This window comes from Eriocheir sinensis, chromosome 39 (genome assembly GCF_024679095.1).
Source record: "Eriocheir sinensis breed Jianghai 21 chromosome 39, ASM2467909v1, whole genome shotgun sequence".
Classification (NCBI taxonomy): Eukaryota; Metazoa; Arthropoda; class Malacostraca; order Decapoda; family Varunidae; genus Eriocheir; species Eriocheir sinensis.
Genome location: NC_066547.1, coordinates 11,886,893 through 11,907,059, shown reverse-complemented (window position 1 = coordinate 11,907,059; position 20,167 = coordinate 11,886,893). Strand labels below are relative to the sequence as shown.

Here is a 20,167-nt window from a genome sequence, read left to right as displayed (position 1 = left end):
GCAAACTGCGCGGGATTGAGTTGTCGTGTTGCGAGGACGTGCAATCCGGTGGAATAATAGTCTATGGCTGAAACTGCGTGTGCTGTAGGGAAAATGTGTGTTGTGCTGATATTCGTGTGTTTCAGGGTGGATTGTGAATGAAGTGTCGTGCAGGAAAACTCAAATTCATGTGTTGTTCTGATATTCGTGTGTTTCAGGGTGAAGCGTGAATGAAGTGTCGTGCAGGGAAACTCAAATTCATGTGTTGTTCTGATATTCGTGTGTTTCAGGGTGAAGCGTGAATGAAGTGTCGTGCAGGGAAACTCAAATTCATGTGTTGTTCTGATATACGTGTGTTTCTGAATGTATTATCGGTCACGTGTTATGGGTCACTTTTTTTTATATAAGGGAGGCAACTCAAAGCAAGATACAAAATGAGGGATCAGGAAGGCTGTCTAGACGCTGCACCAACAAAAGAAAACAGAACGTGAGGCTGAAAGGTCAAAGGAGAGGTCATGTATTCTGTAAAAGGAGCGACTGTGTTATATCAATGAATACGTGTGTTTTTAAGTGTTGAGTGAGTGACTTTTGTTGCGATTTTATGAGGAACGACTGGGTTATACTAATGATTACGTGTGTTGGTAGGTGTTAAGGGAAGGTGTGCGGTGCGGGGAGAAAAGCCGTGTATTGCGCTTATAAACGTCGTGGGTGTCGTAAACATGCTGTAAAAAATTATTGAGTTGACTAAAATGCCTGTGTTTTAAGATGTAGTCGGGAGTTAAGTGTGGTGCAAATGTACTTTAATGGGTTATGTTTTCAAGAATATGATCCAAAGCAATGAGAGTGCTACAAGTTTTACGTAACGATACTAACAATGAGCTAGTCTTCAGTTCACGCTCCACTGAAATAAGAAAGAAAGAAAGCCTCTCAACAAATATTTTCAAAGGTGATTAGTCTGGTTCTCTTTAGCGTTCCTCATATACAAGGTACGGAAGCCTCGTCAAACAATCACCAAGTAAGAGGGAGCAGAATGTATCGCAGGTGTGTTCTGAAATATAACGTGGAGATAAATGTGTTCGAGGTAGATTCTATGATGTAGCGAGTATAACCTGTTGCAAGTGCGCTCTGATATGTAGTGGGTAGTGAAATATGTTGCAAGTGTGTTCATAAAATCAGTGGGAAATTAAGTGTGTTTCAAAGGTTTTATCATTTGTAGTGGAGAATAAAAATGTGTTGCAAGTCTGTTCTGATGTGTTGCGGGGATGTGATGCAAGTGTGTTCCACGAAGTGAGGAATAAAATATGTCGCGAAAAGAAAACACTCGCATTGAACTTAGCGAAATTGACCTCTCTTCCGGCCACTCTATTATGCTGTCTTTCATAGGAGTAGTGATTGGCGGATGGGCTGTTTTTGCTTTCCATTTTGTTTTTGCCCTTAAGCTGTTGTTTCCTTTATGTAAAAAAATAACTAATTTAACTGTGATGGCGGAAAAAAACACTTACGTCGAACTAACCTCCGTGTGTTGCTGAAAAAATACTCTTACACTTAACTCATTTGCTTTTATATTGTACTTAGAAATTTTATTATGCACTTTTAACATTTTTGACTTCACGATTTTAAACCAGGTGTTATATTAGGCGCCGTATAACCACTGGAGTTGCGACGCCATGATTGTATAACCCAATCAATCAATCAATTAACGCTGAACTAACCTCAGTGTGTTTCTGTTGTTTCCTTTGCTAAAAATAAAAGAACGAACTTAAACATGATACCGAAAAAACAACTTCCATCAAACTAACCTCCAAGTGTTACCGGAAAAAAATCTTGCATTGCACTAACCTCCGTGTGTTGTGTTGTGTTCCAGGGTGTTGCGGACTCTTGCATTGCTAACCTCCGTGTGTTGTGTTGTGTTCTTGCTCCTAATCCTCCTCCTCCTCCTCCTCCTCCTCCTCGCACTCTCACATTGCACTAACCTCCCTGTGTTCTTGTGTTCCAGGGTGTTGCGGCCTTCACATCGTGGACTTGGTAGTGCCGGAGGTGGTGCTGAACGGGTCGCGGTCGTCGGTGGTGCTGGACTGCGTGTACCGCTACGAGAGGTACGAGCAGACGGGCATCGTGGTCAAGTGGTTCTTCAATCACGAGCCTGAAGCCGTCTACCAGTGGATACCCGGCAAGAAACCCGTGGCCATGGGCGTGCTGAAGGTGGGTGTGGTGGGTGCGGGGTGAGAAGATGGGTGGCGGAGAGGGTGAAGTGATGTGAAAGTTGGATGGGTGTGAAGGAAGGATAGTTTTTGGGTGTTAGTGTGAGTGACAAAGAGAGAGAGAGAGAGTAAGAGGGTAGGGAAAAGGGTGATAGGAGATGATTTGAGTGTATGGGTGGATGGGTGTCGATGTGAATGGGTGGGGGGAAGAAGGGAAAGTGATGGGAAAGATGGGTGTGAGTGCGGGTATGAGGGAGAGAGTAGAGAAGTGTGGAATAGTGTGTATGGGGGTATATGTGTGTGGGTGTGGGTGTGGGTGGTGGTTGGGTGTGGATCAGAGAGAAAGTGGGTGAGAGAAAAAAAAAGAGAGAGAGATGGGTGTGGGTGTGAGGGAAAGAGTAGGGAAGAGCTTAATAATGTGTATGTTGGTATATGTATGTAAGTGTAGGTGTGGGTGATGGTTGGGTGTGGATCAGAGAGAAAGTGGGTGAGAGAAAAAATAAAAAGAGAGTTCGAGAGTTAGAGAGAGAGCAAGCGCAAGAAGGAGTACAAAATTAACGAGACGGGAGAGGAAAAAACAGCTTACACGGCGAAGACGAAGGAAACAAAAGTTAGACAGAGGCGGCGGATGCGGAGGAGACAGACGTGACGGGGCGGGGGAAGAGGAGGAGACAGGGGAGGAAAAAACAGGGGGGAGGAAAAGAAACACACTCCTTCCCCTGTTCCCCCTGTCTCTCCTTTCCTCCCCCTCCCTCCTCTCCCCTGATAATAAAAAAAGAACTGCTTGGAACGAACCACTGTGAGAGAGAGAGAGAGAGAGAGAGAGAGAGAGAGAGAGAGAGAGAGAGAGAGAGAGAGAGAGAGAGAGAGAGAGAGAGAGAGAGGAAAAGTGAAAGAAAGAAAAATGAAACGAAGAATGAAAAGAAAGATGGAGAAAAATGAAAGAAAGAAAAAATGAAAGAATAGAAAGAAAGAAGGAGAAAATTGAATGAAAAATGGAAAAAAATGAAAGAAAGAAGAAAAAATAAAAGAAAGAAGGAAAAATGAAAGAAAGAAGGGAAAAAACGAAATAAAGAAGGAAAAAATTAAAGAATGGAAAGAAAGAACGAAGAGAGAGAGAGAGAGAGAGAGAGCGCAGCGCCTCACAAACCATCAACAGCTAAATGTGATTCTAAGGAGCGGCATCTGGTTAGGGGAACATCAGAATCTAATTTCATTCCAAGACGTTGACTACCCCGCCGGGAGATATTGTTTCCATCCCACTCTACTGCCGAGGCTCTTCTTCTCCTCCTTCTCCTCCTTCTTCTTTCCCTTCTTTTTCTTCTCCTCCTTTGCTTCATCATTGGCATCTTCGTCGAATTCGTTTTCTTCTTTTCTTCTGATTTTTCTTTCTCTTGTTCCTGTTCTTTTTGTTCTTGTTTTTCCTCTTGTTCTTGTTCTTCTTGTTCTTGTTCTTGCTCTTCTTCCTCTTCCTCATCATCATATTCTTGTTCTTCTTGTTCTTCTTGTTCTTGTTCTTGTTCTTCTTCTTCTTCTTCCTCTTCTTCTTCCTCCTCTTCTTCTTCCCACCATGATTAGTATCGATTTCTGCTTCTTCAAATCCTCATCTTCCTTCTTTTCTTTCTCTTCATACTTGTTATTTTCATTTCTTCACTTCATCTCCTCCTCCTCCCCATAATCCTCCACATGCACTCCTCCTCCTCCTCCACCTCCTCTTCCTCTTCCTCCTGCTCCTCCTGCAATTGTTCTCCACTTTCAGCTTTCTCCCCCCCTCCCCCCTTTTCTCCAAACCACTGCAGCAGGGAAGACAGGGAGACACGGAACAGAAGGGAAAGGAAGACGGGAAGGAAGGAATAGAAAGATACGGGAAAAGGGAAACATTTTTAGGCGTTCTCCAAAGCATCGAAAGGCTCTCCTGAGGGGCCTGGTGGTTGGCTCCTATCTATTAGTGGCACGGGCGAATTTTTTTTTATAGTGCCGACCGTGGTATATGATTAGGGTAGTTTGGAGGTGAATAGGAAAGAGTATGGGAGAGCGGGGGTGAAAAAAAGAGTGTATAGAGTTATTGAAAGGGAGAGTTAATAGGCGTGAAGGACTGTTGAAAGGGAAGGGAAGATTAGGGAGGAGGAGAAAAAGAAGAGTAAAAAGAAGATCAGATAATTAAAAGAAGAAACCGAGAAGAAAGGAAGAAGGAGGCGATAAAGAAAAGAAGAAAAAGAAGACAGTGATCTGTGTGGTATGAATGAGGAGAGAAACAGAAATGAGAGAGAGAGGGGAGAGAAAAAAAAGAAAAATAGGAAAATGGATGGTAATAGGAAGACAAGCGATAAAGGCGATAAAGAAAAGAAGAAAAAGAAGACAGTGATGATGATATGTGTGTGTGGTATGAATGAGAAGAAAAAGAACAATGAGAGAGAGAGAGGAGAGAGAAAAAAAAGAAATATAGGAAAATGAATGGAAGTAGGAAGACAGGAACAGGAAAATGAAGGAAATGAATGATGTGGAAAGTGACAGAAGAAGATGATAGAAGTGAAGAAGGAGAAAACAACGAAGGAAAAAAAATGGAGGTGGTTGGAGATACTTATTTTCCTTCCGCATTAGAACCCCCCCCCCCCTTTTCCCTCCCTCTTCCGACCCCCCCCCCCTTCCCACCAACCACTGCAGAGAAACGGAAGAGTGGATGGAAAGGGAGAAGAGAGGTGGAAGAGAGAAATAAGGTAGAGAGCTTAGGGATGGAGGAGGAGGAGAGGAAAGATGGAAAAGAAGAAGAAGAAGAAGAAGAAGAGGCACAAGAACAAGAACAAGAAGAAAATTAAGAAGAAGAAGAACAAGAACAAGATGAAGATGAAGGAGAAGAAGAAGAAGAAGAAGAGGAGGAGGAGAAGTAGTAATAAGTAATGACGGAATAGAAAGAGAAGAAAGGAGAAGAAAAAAAATACGACTACAAAGAAAAGTAAAAGTATAAAAGAAATAGAAGAAAAAGAAGAAAAATAAAGAAATAAATGAAAAAGCAGATGAACGAAAGAGCGAACGAGCGAACGAACGAACGAACAAAAACAAGAGAGGAAGAAAAGGAAGAGGAGGAGAAGGAGGAGGAGGAAGAGGAGGAAGAAGAAGAGGTCAGAACGAAGAAAAAGGGCAACGAAATTAGAAAGGAAGAAAATTGGAGGACAAGGTAATGGGTAGGTGTGGAGAGAGAGAGAGAGAGAGATGGGATGAAGTAAGAGAGGAAGGGAGAAGATGGACTCGAAAAAGATGGAGATGGGAAGGAAAATGAAGGGCCTGCCATCACAAACAACCCATCCTTTAACTTCAGGGGAGAGAAGGATGAGGAGGAGAGGAAGAGGAAGAGGAAGTGAAGGAAAGGAAGGAGAGGAAGAAAAAAATGTAGGGAGAGAAGAGGGAGGAAGAGAAGTGAATGAAAGAAAAGGTAAAAGGAAAGCTTGGAGGAATAGAAAGGAAAGAGAAAGAAAGAAAGGAAGGGGAGGAAGAGTGGAAAAGATAAAGGAAGGGAATGGAATGAAGAAGATAAATAAAGGGAAATGTAAGAATAAGGTAGAAAGATGGACTGGGATTAGAAGGAAAGAAAGAGGAATTAAAAGAAAGGGAGAAAAAGGGGGAACAGAAAATGGAAGAGGATGTTAAAGGGAGAGAAATAAAGGAATGAAAAGTAAAAATAATGTAGAAAGAGAGAGAAGAGAAGGAGAGAAAGGAAGTAAGGAGAATAAAAGGAGAGAAAGGAAGTGAAGGAAAGGAAGAAGATAGAGAAAATATAGGAAGGGGGAAGAAGGAAGGGAGCTACATGAAAAAAGGCAAAAAAAAAAGTGGATGGATGGATGGAGAGGAAAAAAGAGAAAGATGAAGTAAAAGAAGAAGAGAAATGGTGGAATATACCGTGAAAGGGAGATAGAGGGGAGGAGTCAATTTTAGAAGAGGGTAAAAAATAAGGTGGAGAAAAAAATGGAGAGGAGAGAGGGAGAAAAAAGAAGTGGATGAAGGGGGAAGAAAGTGGAAAAAAAATATAGGAAATGGATATAGGAAAAAAAATAAATGAAGGAAAGTGTAAAAACGAGGTGGAATGAAGTGAATAGAGGCAGAAGTGGATAAAAAGGGAGAAAGTGTGAAAAAGATAAAAAGTGGAATGGAAGGAGGGAGGTAAATGAAGAGAAGGATTAAAAGAAAGATGCTAAAAGTTGGGGGACAAAGAGGGAGGGGGTGTAAGGGGTGAATTCTCGGAAGATAAGGAAGGGATGGTGATCAAAGGGAGGAAGGGAGGAGGAAAGGGAAGGGGGGGGGGGGAGGTATTGATGAAGGCAGATGAGGAGGGAGAGAGGAAGGCTGGGGGAAGAGATAAGGTGAGATAAAAAGAATGGAGGAGTGGAGGAAGAAAAGACGGAGTGGGGGAGAGAAGGAGAAGAAAGGCAAGGCATAAGAGAGGCAGGGAGGAATTCAGAAAATTTGGAAAAAGAGCAGAGATGGAGGAGGAGGAGGAGGAGGAGGAGGAGGAGGAGGAGGAGGAGGGGCGTTGGCCAGAATTTGAGGCTGGATGGAAAAAAAGAAATAGATAAAACCAGAACTCTTTTGAGAGGGAAAGCAGAGAGAGAGAGAGAGAGACCGACCGACCGACAGACAGATAGACAGACAGACAGACAGACAGACAGACCCAGATAAATATTAAAATCGATCCTGAGAGACACGGAAACACTTTTTGAGAAACATCAAAGACAATTGGAAAAAAAAAACCATTCACTCCCGGATGGAAACAGAAATCTATACAAATATATCACACACACACACACACACACACACACACACACACCATGCTCCTCCTCCTCTTTCCCTCCTTCCTCTCACACTCCTTTTATCTCTCCCTCTCCTTCCCCATCACGCCCACCACTCCCTTCTTTTCTCTTTCTCACGCTCGCCAGCCCCATGACCCTCCCTCTTCCTCCCCCTCCCACCACTTCCTCCTTCCTTTCCTTCTCACATCCACCGTCTCATCCTTCTCCCTTCCCTCATAACCAACATCCCATAACATCCCATTCTTCTCCCTTCCTCATTACACTCACAATCCTCCACCATCTCCCTTTCCCTCCTGCACATTATCTTCCTCCTTCTCCCTTCCTTCCACACCCTCCAAACCCCTCATTTTTTCCCTCACCCCTCCACAATCTTCCTCCTCGCTTTCCCTCATACACACCATCCCCTTTCTTTTTCTCTTCCCCTCTCACAATCATCACTATTACCACCATCAAAACACCCCATAAACTCGTTCAAACACCTTCATCATTCCTATCATCACCATCAGGACACACCTCACCACTACCACCAGCCTCATTCTCCTCTTCTCTTCTCCCTTCCCCTCACACTCTTTACCCCCTCCTCCCCAGGGCCGCGTGAACCTGGACTACCCCGCCACCAAGGACAAGTATAGCCGGCACCGCGCCCTGGAGCTGCTGCGACCGACCACTGACCTCTCCGGGTACTTCACCTGCCGCGTCTCCTCCTTCCACGACGAGAAGTTCACCTCCAAGAAGATGATTGTGTACGGTGAGTGATCTAATGCTAGTGATGGTGATAATGGTAGAGGTGTTGTGTGTTCTGATTGTGGTGAGGATGATGATGGTGGTAGGTGTGTTACGTGTCCTGATGGTGGTGATGGTGAATATGGTGGTAGGGGTGATGTGTGCACTGGTAATAACGTAGGTGGTGATGATGGTAGTGATAGTGGTGAAGTTGTTTAAATGGGCGTATGGTGAGTTTCGATCGTGGTGATGGTGATGATGATGAGGGTGGTGGTAGTCGTGAGGTGTGTCCTGATGGTGATGAGGGGAATGATGAAGGTGTTTGAACGGGTTTATGGGGTGTTTTGATGGTGGTAATGGTAATGGTGGCAATAGTGATGATGGTGATGAAAGTGATGGTGAAGATGTGTGAATGGGTTTATGGTAGTGGTGGTTATGGTGAAGTTGTTTGGATGGATTTACGGCGAGTTTTGATGATGATGATGATGATGGTGATAGTGGTGTTGTGTGAATGAGTGTATGGTGACTATATAGTGTGGGTGTGGTATTCTGGTGTTCTTTTTTTTTACTACCATCACCATCACCACCACCACTACTACCATCACTAACAACAACAACAACAACAATAACAACAATATCACTCACCTGTACTCACCTGTCTCCTCGCAGCTCCCGCCACCAGCATGAACCTGACCTACAGCCGCCCCGTGCCCGGCCAAGTCAACATCAGCTGTGAGGCGCACGGCATCTTCCCGGAGCCCTCCCTCATGCTCTCCAGCACCAGCACCCACCACGGCAGGTAAGGGGGAGGAGAGTGGGAGGGAGAAGGGAGAGTTAATGTAAGGGAAAGGTGTGTGTGTGTGATTATGGAGACCTTAGAAAGTGTGTATGGGTGTGGATGTGCGTGGGGGGGAATGGGGGAGTGGGAGGGAGAAAGGGAAGGGGAGTATGTGTATGATTGGGAGGAAATGGGAGGTGTGGGTTTGGGTGTGGGGTAAGGGGGAGTGTGGGAGTGGGATTGGAAGGGTGACGGGAGAGTAGTGTAAGGGAAAAGGGGTATGTGTGATTGGGTGTGGGTGTTGATGTCAGTGTTGGCGTGGGTGTTGATGTTGGTGGTGGTGTGACTACTGTGGGTGTTGATGTTAGTGTTGATGTGACTGTGGGTGTTGATGTTAGTGTTGGTTTGGGTGGCTCTATAGGTGTGGGTGTGGGGCTGGGTATGTGGGTCGATGGGAAGCTGTGTGTGTGTGTGGGGGGGGGGGTGGAAGGGGGAGGTTGTGTGGATGTGGGTGAGGGTGAGTTTGTGAGAGAGGTAAGTGCCCTTTAACTATACCTCCTCCCAGTCAGGTAACTCGGGTACTGGTGAGACTGAGAGTGTGTGTGGCGATTAATGAGTGGAGTGAGTGTGTTGTATTTCTGGCACTTAGCTCGATTCTCATCCTCTCCTTTTCCTCTTCCTCTTCCTTTCCTTCTCACTCTTTCTATCCCTCTCCCTTTCCTTCCCTTTCTCCATTTCCCTCTCCCTCTTTCCATCCCTCTCCCTCTCCTTGTCCCTCCTTCATCCTCTCCTTATCCCTCTTCTCCTTCTTCATCTCCTACTTTCTCTCCCTCTACCTATCCCTTTCCCTCTCCTTATCACTCTTCTCCTTCTTCATCTCCTACTTTCTCTCCCTCTACCTATCCCTTTCCCTCTCCTTATCCCTCTTCTCCTTCTCCATCTCCTACTTTCTCTCCCTTTTCGTATCCCTTTCCCTCTCCTTATCACTCTTCTCCTTCTTCATCTCCTACTTTCTCTCCCTCTACCTATCCCTTTCCCTCTCCTTATCACTCTTCTCCTTCTCCATCTCCTACTTTCTCTCCCTCTACCTATCCCTTTCCCTCTCCTTATACCTCTTCTCCTTCTTCATCTCCTACTTTCTCTCCCTCTACCTATCCCTTTCCCTCTCCTTATCACTCTTCTCCTTCTTCATCTCCTACTTTCTCTCCCTCTACCTATCCCTTTCCCTCTCCTTATCACTCTTCTCCTTCTCCATCTACTTTCTCTCCCTACCTATCCCTTTCCCTCTCCTTATCACTCTTCTCCTTCTTCATCTCCTACTTTCTCTCCCTCTACCTATCCCTTTCCCTCTCCTTATACCTCTTCTCCTTCTCCATCTCCTACTTTCTCTCCCTCTACCTATCCCTTTCCCTCTCCTTATCACTCTTCTCCTTCTTCATCTCCTACTTTCTCTCCCTCTACCTATCCCTTTCCCTCTCCTTATACCTCTTCTCCTTCTCCATCTCTTACTTCCTCTCCCTCTTCCTGTCCCTCTCCCTCTCCTTATCCCTCTTCTCCCTCTCCTTCTTCTCCCTCTCCCTCTTCCTGTCCCTCTCCCTCTCCCTCTCCTTATCCCTCTTCTCCCTCTCCCTCTTCCTATCTCTATCCCTCTCCTTAATTCTATTCCTTCTCCCTCTCCCTCTTCTTATCTCTCTTCCTCTCCTATCTCCTCTCTCTCAGGTATTATGCACAATCTAATCATTCCATCGTCTCATCAGTTTATCAGTCTTTCAGTCAGTCAGTGAGGGAGTTGTTCAGTCAAGCACACGGTTTAATATCCAACCAGTCAGTCAGTTATTGGGTTTATTAGGCAGTTAGTTAATTAATAGTCAGTCAGCCAGGTAGTCAGTTTTACCTTTGATCTCTATCTCGGGTGATGCTGTCTTTGGTTGTCAGATTCATTGTCCCTCTCTCTCTCTCTCTCTCTCTCTCTTTCATTCTCGCGTGATGGAGTGTGTGCGTGAGTTCGTGAGTGTGTGAGTGAGTATATTGTCAGGGAGTCACTCAATACGTCAGTCTGTTCCATGTGCAGCCTCCCCCCCCTCTGTCTGTCTGTCTGTCTGTCTGTCTTTCTGTCTGTCTGTCTATCTATCTTTCTTTATCAATCTATCAAACAATCAATCAATCTATATCTATCTATCTAACTAACTATCTATCTATCTATCAATCCGTCTATTTACCTATTAAACACACACACACACACACACACACACACACACACACACACACACACACACACATTCCAAGACCACCTTCTCCTCCACTTTTCCTTTTTCCACCTTCTCCACTTCTCCTCCTCCTCCTCCTCCTCCGCCGCCGCCGCCGCAGGGGGTGGACGGCAGGTCTTGGGTGCTAACTGTCGCTATTGATCTCAGGTGTGTCTCCGCGCCTCCTGAATCTCCCTCACCTGTCTTCCTCCTCACTTCATCTCCGTCCCACCTGTTCTTTACACCTGTAATTACCGGTCTTCTTTTTCCTCGTCTTCCCTTCTTCTTTTCGTCTCTTCATTTTTTCACTTTTTTTTTTTGTTGCCTTCCCATTTTCTTCTCTTTTTATTCTTTTTTCTCGTCTTCTCTTTTTCTTCCATTTTTCTTCCCTTTCTCTTCACTTTTCTTCTTTTTTCTCGTCTTCCCTCTCTTCTCTCTCTTCCCTTTTGCTTTTTTTCTGTCTTTCCTTTTTTCCCTTTTTCTTCTTTTTTCTCGTCTTTCCTTTTTCCTCTTCCCTTTTTCTTTTTTTCTCGTCTTCCCTTGTTCTTCTTTTTTCTCGTCTTCCCTTTTTCCTCTTCCCTTTTTCTTTTTTTCTCGTCTTCCCTTGTTCTTCTTTTTTCTCGTCTTCCCTTTTTCCTCATTCCCTTTTTCTTTTTTTCTCGTCTTCCCTTGTTCTTCTTTTTTCTTGTCTTCCCTTTTTCTTTTTTCTGTCTTCCCTTTTTCTTCCCCTTTTCTTCACTTTTTTTCTTGTTTTCCCTTTTTCCTCTTCCCTTTTTCTTCTTTTTTAATCGTCTTCCCTTTTTCTTCTTTTTCTTGTCTTCCCTTTTTCTTCACTTTTTTGTTGTCTTCCCTTTTTCTTATCGCCTCTCCACTTTTTTTATTTTTTATTTTTAGGAGTTGCATTTTTTCTGTGTGTTCAAGTTACCTGTTTTTAGATACTGTTTTCTTTATATCTAACTATCACTATCTACTTACATATCTATCTATCTATACCTATTTATCTATCTCTTTGTCTTTCTCTCCTTTCCGTTCTTTTCTTCATTGTTTTCTCCTGCTGTTTTCTTTCCCTTCCTCTTGCTCTTTCTGCTCCGTTGATTTCTCCCTCCCCCGACATGTTTTTTTCCTTCTGTCACTTTTTCTCCTGATATGTCTTTCCCTCCTGTCTACCTCGCTCCTCGTACCTGTCTATCTCACTCTATTCGGTCCTTGTTACCTGCCTCCCTGTGTACCTGGTTCCAATATTTTCCACCTGTCTGCTCCCCCTCCCGCTCCCTTCCTCTTCCCTTTCCTTCCTTCTCCACCGACCTTCTTTTACCAAGCCTGTCTCTTCTTATTAATTTTGCTCCTCCGTATATCTCCGCGTTTCTCCTTACTGCAATTATCTTTCTATCTTCCCTGTCATCTTCACCCTACTTCATATTACTTTTCCGGTCTCTCTCTCTCTCTCTCTCTCTCTCTCTCTCTCTCTCTCTCTCTCTCTCTCTCTCTCTCTCTCTCTCTCTCTCTCTCTCTCTCTCTCTCTCTCTCTCTCTCTCTCTCTCTCTCTCTCTCTCTCTCTCTCTCTCTCTCTCTCTCTCTCTCTCTCTCTCTCTCTCTCTCTCTCTCTCTCTCTCTCTCTCTCTCTCTCTCTCTCTCTCTCTCTCTCTCTCTCTCTCTCACCACACTTCTCCACCTGTGCTGTCTATCTATCTATCTATCTATCTATCTATCTATCTATCAATCAACATATCTATCTATCTATCTATCTGTGTCTCACCATCCCTTTCCTCTCACTCTCAACCCCATCCACTATCATCCACCTCTGCTTCATCCACTCCACATCCTCCACCCTTTCCCCTTCCATACCTACCCCTCTCCACAAACCCCTCCCAACACACTCCCCCTCCACCTCTCTCTCTCTCTCTCCACCGCAGGACCAACGTGCCGGCGGAGGTGGAGGCGGTGGAAGGGGAGGAGGGCTACAGCGTGTACTTGGAGGCCATGGTGGAAGACTCGTCCCTCCACCACGAGACCCTGTTCGAGTGCGTCCTCCACATCCCCGAGACCGAGTACAGAATCCACCGAGAGATTATCTACATGCCCGGTGAGTGAGTGAGTCTGGGTGGGTCTCGAACTCTTGGTCTCGTGTTTTTTTGGTTTCTCGTGGTGTTTTGTTTTTTTTCGTTGTTGTTGTTGTTCATGGTTGGTTTCGGTCTCTGTCTCGGTCTTCTAGTATCTCACGGTGGTAGTTTTTTTTGTTTGTTTGTTTGTTTGTTTGTTTTGGTATTTATCTTCATACCTGGTTCTCCGTCTCCCTCCGTCTCATCATCTCGGTCTCCCTATCTCTCACGCTATAGTTTCTTTTTATCTTTCTTTTTTTCCTATTTCTTATTTTTTTCTTTTTTCCTGTTGATTTCTGTGTATCTGGTTCCCTGTCTCTCTCTATTTCCTCAGAGCTGTCACGGTCTCTTTATCTCGTATGGCAGTGGGGTTGTTTTTTTTCTTTTTCTTTAGATGATCTTTCTACCTGGTTTTCTCTGTTTCCCTCTGTCTCTCTTTGTCTCTTCAGGGTTGGTCTCTATCTCGCTGTCACTGTCTCTTGATCTCGTATGGTATAGTGTTTTTTTTTTCTTTTTTTTTTGGTGATTTTTGTACGTGGTTTTCCCTGTCTCCCTCTGCCTCTCTTTGTTTCTTCAGGATTGGTCTCTGTCTCGCTATCTCTTGGTCTCTCACGGTTTCTTATGATATATTTTTTTCTGTGGATTATGTCTCTTCCTCTGTTTCTTTTTTTATTCCGTTTCTTTGGGCAGCTTTATCTTCTTGTCTCTATCTTTATTCCTGTCTTTCCTTTTGTTTTCTCTTTCTGTCTGTGTCTATTTATCTGTCTGTTTGTCTGTCTCGAGCTTAGTTTTTTGTGTCCTCGTCTCTCTCTGTGTGTCTGTTTCTCAATGTCTCTTCTCGTTATTCTGTTTGTTTTTATTCTGTTTTTTTTTTTGTCACTTTAATGTCTCGTTCTATTTTGTATATTTCTTTTCTTTTCCTCCTTTGTGTGTCTTTCTCTGTGTGTGTCGCTGTCCGTCCTTGTTTGTTTGTTTGTGTTTGTTTTCATGTGTGTGTACCTGTGTGTGTGTGTGTGTGTGTGTGTGTGTGTGTGTGTGTGTCAAGTTTTGTGTTTACTTAGGTATAAATGTTTTCTCTCTCTCTCTCTCTCTCTCTCTCTCTCTCTCTCTCTCTCTCTCTCTCTCTCTCTCTCTCTCTCTCTCTCTCTCTCTCTCTCTCTCTCTGTTTATCTATCTATCTATCTATCTATCTATCTATCTATCTATCTCTTTCAATTTCGTCTTATTGTCTCGCTAAATCCTCTGAACTTCTATTGTTTTCCTACGTCCACCTTGATGTCATGCAAGGCCTCATCTGATTGGCTGTCGCGGCGAGTCTCTCCACCAATCACAGGCTTGCTCAGGCGATGACGTGTCCCTCGGCAGCCTCGCCTCACCCAGTCAAAAAATGAATCTCATGAAAAAATAAATCAGGAAAGCTTAAGACGGTGAAGTTATTGAGTGAAAAGTTATAATGTAATAGATTCTCATAAGCTCAAGAAAGTTATCGAGTCCGTCTGGTTCCTACACTTTAATAATTTTCTATTTCTTCCTTTCTAATATTCAAAGGTTTGGCGGATAATAGTAACAATAATAACGATAATAATACTCATACCAAAAACAATGATAATAACAATGACAGCAATAAACAATAAGAATGAAAACAGTGGTAGTAATAATAAATAGAAATATGTTTAACTGTATAGTCTAATATGAAATCAGTCCTTTTTCTTTGTTTCTCTGTAAATGTACGATAATGACGATAACAATGATAACAACAATAAGTAGAAATATGATTAATTATAAATTCTAGTGTGAAATCAATCCTTTATCTTTGTTTCTGTGTAAATGTACGATGATGATAAAAATGATAACAACAATAAGTAGAAATATGTCTAAATATAAATTCTAGTGTGAAATCATTCCTTTGTGTCTGTTTCTCTGTCAATGTACACGTAATACTGTTTGTTTTCCCTCCTCTCCTCCTCTCCGTCTCCCTCCCTCAGAGCGCAGTGCATTGGGACAGTACGGTGAGTCTAGCAACGCTTGTCTTTATACCCTGTTCACGTTAGCATCGGTAGTAAGCCCCGCCCACACTAACCCGGCAGCCACCACTAAGATTTCACCCTTCCCGCCATCCGCCAATCACGTGTTGAGTCAGAGAAGGGGCGTGGCTTGCTATGTTATTGTTGATGTTAATAAGGAGGAAGATGAGGCTTACGTGCGAAGATAATGTGAACAGGGTATCATTATCTGTTTTTGTGTGTTTGTTTGTTTTAATTGTCAGTCATGTTTACAAAAGAATATGTTGTTCGCTGGCTTGTATATACCAGTCATGTAATTTTTTGTGTCTGTCAGTCATGCTCATGATGGGATTTGCTTTTTTTGGTTGTAAGTTTGTTGGTGCCCGTCAGTCACGTTGAAAAGTTTTGTTTGTGTGATTTATTTGTAGTGTTAAGGAACGTGTATGTGTTTATGTCGTCCGTAATGCTGCAGATATCTGAAGTTTTTCGATCTTTTTGTTTTCCGCAGATTTTTTAACACTTTTCTGGAACGTTATGCTTCAGCACTCATAACAAGGAAGTTTTTTCTTTGTTTGCACTGTCACCTAAAATAAGCAAAAAATCCATCCTTTAATAAGATATGTAAAACGTTTATCTTTTATCAAATCATAAATAGCTGTACATAATTATTCCTGATAGGTAGTACAATGTTAGCGAATTAGTTTCTTAAAAACTACTACATGTAAATATATTGATCAGGCAGGTCACCTACAGTAACTCTACGGACATATCTCGCTTTCTTTCAACAATTAAGTGGTCTCGATGTTTTTTGTTTTTGTTTTTTTTCTTAAGATAATGCAGTTCACAGCCTCTAAATTTTACGGACATGTCTCGCTTTCTTTCAACAATTAGGTGTTCTCGACGTGGGCGGTTTTTTTTTCTTAAGATAATACAGTTCACAGCCTCTAAATTCTACGGACATGCCTCGATTTCTTTCCACAATTAAGTGTTCTCGATGCGATTTTTTTTTTTTCTTAAGATAATGCAGTTCACAGCCGCCAAATTCTATGGACATGTCTCGCTTTCTTTCCCCAATTAATTAAGTTCTCTAAGCGATCACCAGTATCATGCATTCAGTACAGAAGGAAGGAAAGTCGTGCAGTAGTACATCCCGCAAGCCATTCAGTAACAAGGATCAGGAGAAGGAAAGCAGAGGGCGGGGGACTGTCCTAAGTGTAAATACTACCACTTAGAACACATTAGAGGGGCGGTGAGTGCATCCCCATAACAGTTAAACAATCACATTAATTAGATAAAGAGTAGAGGAGGTGGGGCTTCCTTACCCTTTCAACTAATGACATCAATTAGACAAAGGGAAGAGGAGATGAGGTTTCTTTGCCCGTTTAACTAATCACTACCATCAGAGAGTCAAGGGAGAGAAGCTTCTTTATAGTCAACCAATCAAGAGAAAATAAGGAAAGGTGAAGGTTGACCATATTTATAAAGTCACCCGATCGTACATCAAGGAAGGGGTGGAGGGGGAGGGACCTATCTATAGACTCCACCAACCACAATCATCAGAATAGGGGTGGAGGGGGAGGGTCCTTAATCCAGTCCACCAATCGCATGCATTAGAGAAAGGGTTATGGGGGAGGAGCCTGTTCGTCAAGTTAATCTGAACACACTCCGGGGCTCGGGTGGACGTGATGTCAGGCTGAGAGGAACGATTTGTCTGTCCTGGGGTCGAAGTCTTTTGGGCGAGAGGGGAAGGGAAGGGAGGAGGAGGAGGAGGAGGAGGAGGAGGAGGAGGAGGAGGAGGGAGAAACGACGGAGCAGAAAAGTAAAATGTGAGAAAGGAAGAGGAGGGGGTAGTGAAGTTGGAGAGAGAGAGAGAGAGAGAGAGAGAGAAGGGGAGGGAAGGAAAGAATTATGAGAACAAAGAGGAAAAAGATATTGATGGTCGTAAAAAGTCGGGTAAATGGAAATGACAGCAGGAAAAATATGGCAAAAGTTTTCCGGGAAGAGAGAACAAAAATAGTTTGGAGTAAGAAGTGACAGCGGGAACTAAAACGAATAAAACAAAATATCATAACCAGAAAACGACAAAAATATGAGAGGAAAAATAGCGGGTAAAAATGAGCGAAAGTAAAAAGAATGGAAAAAGGGATGGGGAAGCAAACTGGAAAAAGGAATAATAATGAGAAATAAAAAAAGAAAAAAGGTGCAGGAGGAAAAACATGCCAGCAGGTAATATGTAAAGAGCTGTAATAAAAGAAGGAGGAAAAATACTGAGACACAAACAGAAAATAGAAATACAAAGAAGAATTAGAGCAAAAAAATAAGACGCAGGAAATGAAAAAATGAAAAAAAGGTAAAAGGAAATGAGTTGTAGTAAAAAAGAGGAAAGGGGATTTAGAAGCAAGCAGGAAATAGGAAAAAAAAATAATAAGAAATACAACAATAAATAGATACAGGAAAGGAAAAAAAATAAGCTGATTGGTCATAGGTGAGAAACGAACAGGAAATAGGAATAAGAACAAGAGAGAAAGCAAGGAAAAGAGGAAAAAGGGAAAGGAAGAAATAGGCTAAAGGTCTTAGGTGAGAAACGAACAGGAAATAGAAATAATAACAAGAAATAAAGCAAGGAAAAAAGGAAAAAGGGAAAGGAAGAAATAAGCTAATAGGTCATAAGAGAGAAACGAGCAGAAAATAGGAATAAGGGAAAGGAAAAAAAATAAATGATAAAATAGTAGGTAAGAGAGAAGGACACGAAAAAAAAATAAAGCAAGGAAAAAAGGGAAAAGGGAAAGGAAAAAAAAAGCTAAAAGGTAAAACAGTAGGGAATAAATAAGGACACGAAAAAAAGAAATAAAGCAAGGAAAAAGGAAAAAGGGAAAGGAAAAAAAAAAAGCTAAAAGGTAAGACAGTAGGGAGTAAATTAGGACACGAAAAAAAGTCCCCATCTTCTTTTCCCCTTCATTCTCTCACCCTTACCCTCTTCCAGGTGGAGCCACTGTGCTGAACGGCCCCCCGACCCTCCTGCTGGTGCTGTCCCTGCTGCTGCCCCGCCTGCTGGCCACCGCTGCCGCCGCCCGCCCGCTGCCCATCTCGTAGGAGCCCCCTCGCGCCCCTCCGTCAGCCCACCCACGCCTCTGTAAAGCCTCCTGCACACCCCAATTCTCCCCGTCCTCACATCACCCCCACAGGAATCTTAATGTCTCCTCATCCCCCCACACATGTCTCATCTCCCCTTGACAGCCCTCCAAGGTCTCTTAGTACTCCCCTTTTTTGTCTCCTCACAGCTCCCCTGCCTCTCCCACTCTCCCCATCATCCCTACAGGAATCTTAAAGGCTTCATATCTCCCCACACATGCCTCATCTCCCCCTTGACAGCCCTCCCAGGTCTCTTAGTACTCCCCTTTTTTGTCTCCTCACAGCTCCCCTGCCCCTCCCACTCTCCCCGTCATCCCCACAGGAATCTTAAAGGCTTCATATCTCCCCACACATGTCTCATCTCCCCCATGACAGCCCTCCCAGGTCTCTTAGTACTCCCCTTTTTGTCTCCTCACAGCTCCCCTGCCCGTCCCACCCTCCCCATCATCCCCACAGGAATCTTGAAGCCTTCACATCCCCCACATATCTCCGATCCCCCCCTCACACTTCCCTTCACACACAGCCCTCCCATGTCGCTCTGCACCTCCCCCCCCCCGTCATGGTCTCCTCACATCCCTCACACGTCTTTCTGCCCCTCCACATCACCCCCACAGGGATCTTTACACTCTTTTGCCCCAACCCAAGTATGATCGATGTTGCACAAGGATATACAAGGATCTAAGGTGATTACAATAGGTCTGAGGGCCAATACGTGGTAACTCCTGGGAATGTTATTTACTAAGGCTCCTTCCCATCTACAAATTAATCTGACCTTCATTCAAAACCTTCAATCGTGTCTGCATTCATTATATGTCTGATTAATTTGTTACACTCACCTGCTTGTTGTATTGGTCAACCAGCTTTTACTTTTCTCCATCCTGAACCTCAATTCATCCGCCCATTGGTGTGTGTGTGTGTCCTAACATCTATTTTCAGTTGGAGTACTTTTCTAAATCGCTCTAACTATACTCTGTTCACTTAAATCTGACCCAAGCTGACACCATAAACCCGAGCGTGTTCGTAAGCACATTGCAGATTAGCAGAAAGTGCTGCGTGAGATGAACACAAACAGAAGTTAAAGAAAACTTGGAAGCCATAGCAGTACCCAATCAGCACTCAGCTTGCAAACACGCTCAGGTTTATGTTGTCAGCTTGGGTCGGACTTAAGTGAACAGACTATAGTGCCCTTAATGTGTTTAAAAGCTTCAATTAAATCCCCTCGCAGTCCACGTCATTCCATAAATATAAGTTTACATTTTTTTTAGTCTTTCTCTACGGTATGTATCTGAATCCTTGGATAATTTTGATCATTCTTCTCTGTACTGCTTCGAGGAAATCCATGTCCCTTCTGTAACAGGGACACCGAAACTGAACACCATAATCAAGACGGAGCCTAACCCGTACCAGATACAATTTAAGAATATCTTCTGTGCTCTGGTTAGTAACGCTTCTTGAACTAAAACTAGACTGTCAGCGCGGTTCCTGTCAGTAATGCAGTGATTCCTGGGTCGGAGGTCAGAGTTCACACACACATCCAAACACTTTCGTAACTGGACGGATTAAGAACTGCAGTCTTGCGTGCAGTCACTTCGAGGGATATTTTTTTCCACACACTTGGGACGCTGTATTTGTCGATGCTAAACTGCATCAGCCATACATAAGCTGTCGCGTATAGACCGTCTGATTCCACCTGTAATACCTCCGCATCGATGTCTTATATAACAATCATACTACTTTTGTGTCATCAGCAAATTAGCTTAAGTCATTGGGATGCCACACGCCCAATCTGATTTTGCACCGTTTCCTTGAACTCTGCATCCTGGCTCTAACTCACTCCTTCATCCACCTCAAAACGCTACCCACTATCCCATTGCCTTACTAAAGTCGAGATATATAAAGCAGTTTTCGTCCCTATTTGCTGCTTCATACTCCGCCTCACAGCTCACACTCACCCATTCATACAGACCGCATCTCTCCCCTTCCATATACCCCCTAGCCCCACCACGCCCACAGGAACCCTTAACCCCCCTTCACCTCCATGCACACTTCATACAGACCGCATCTCTCCCCCCCCATACATCCCTTAGCCCCATCACGCCCACAGGAACCCTTAACCCCCCTTCACCTCCATGCACACTTCATACAGACCGCATCTCTCCCCCTGCATACACCCCCTAGCCCCATCACGCCCACAGGAACCCTTA

At 43.7% G+C, this 20,167-nt stretch overlaps 1 protein-coding gene across 3 annotated transcripts; it reads left to right on the top strand.

The window, feature by feature from the left end:
- Window positions 1-1,993: 1,993 nt before the first annotated feature.
- On the top strand, window positions 1,994-18,405 carry LOC127009001 (uncharacterized). 3 transcript variants are annotated; one of them, XM_050881574.1, is made up of 7 exons: window positions 1,994-2,181; window positions 7,571-7,730; window positions 8,375-8,504; window positions 12,643-12,812; window positions 14,814-14,837; window positions 17,815-18,077; window positions 18,213-18,405. In XM_050881574.1, the coding sequence occupies exons 1-6, from the start codon at window positions 2,167-2,169 to the stop codon at window positions 17,922-17,924; spliced, it is 609 nt and encodes a 202-aa protein (XP_050737531.1). In that variant the 5' UTR covers window positions 1,994-2,166; the 3' UTR covers window positions 17,925-18,077; window positions 18,213-18,405. The 3 variants fall into 3 exon arrangements, with proteins under 3 accessions (XP_050737531.1, XP_050737533.1, XP_050737532.1); XM_050881576.1 differs by lacking the exons at window positions 14,814-14,837; window positions 18,213-18,405 and having other exon boundaries at window positions 12,643-12,830; window positions 17,815-17,959; XM_050881575.1 differs by lacking the exons at window positions 14,814-14,837; window positions 18,213-18,405 and having other exon boundaries at window positions 1,995-2,181; window positions 17,815-18,161.
- The last annotated feature ends 1,762 nt before the right edge of the window (window positions 18,406-20,167 follow it).

Excerpts from the sequence above, each read along its gene's own strand:
- LOC127009001 (XM_050881574.1), top strand. Across the intron at positions 7,731-8,374 it reads CAAGAAGATGATTGTGTACG|CTCCCGCCACCAGCATGAAC; the intron begins GTGAGTGATCTA and ends GTCTCCTCGCAG. Across the intron at positions 14,838-17,814 it reads CAGTGCATTGGGACAGTACG|GTGGAGCCACTGTGCTGAAC; the intron begins GTGAGTCTAGCA and ends ACCCTCTTCCAG.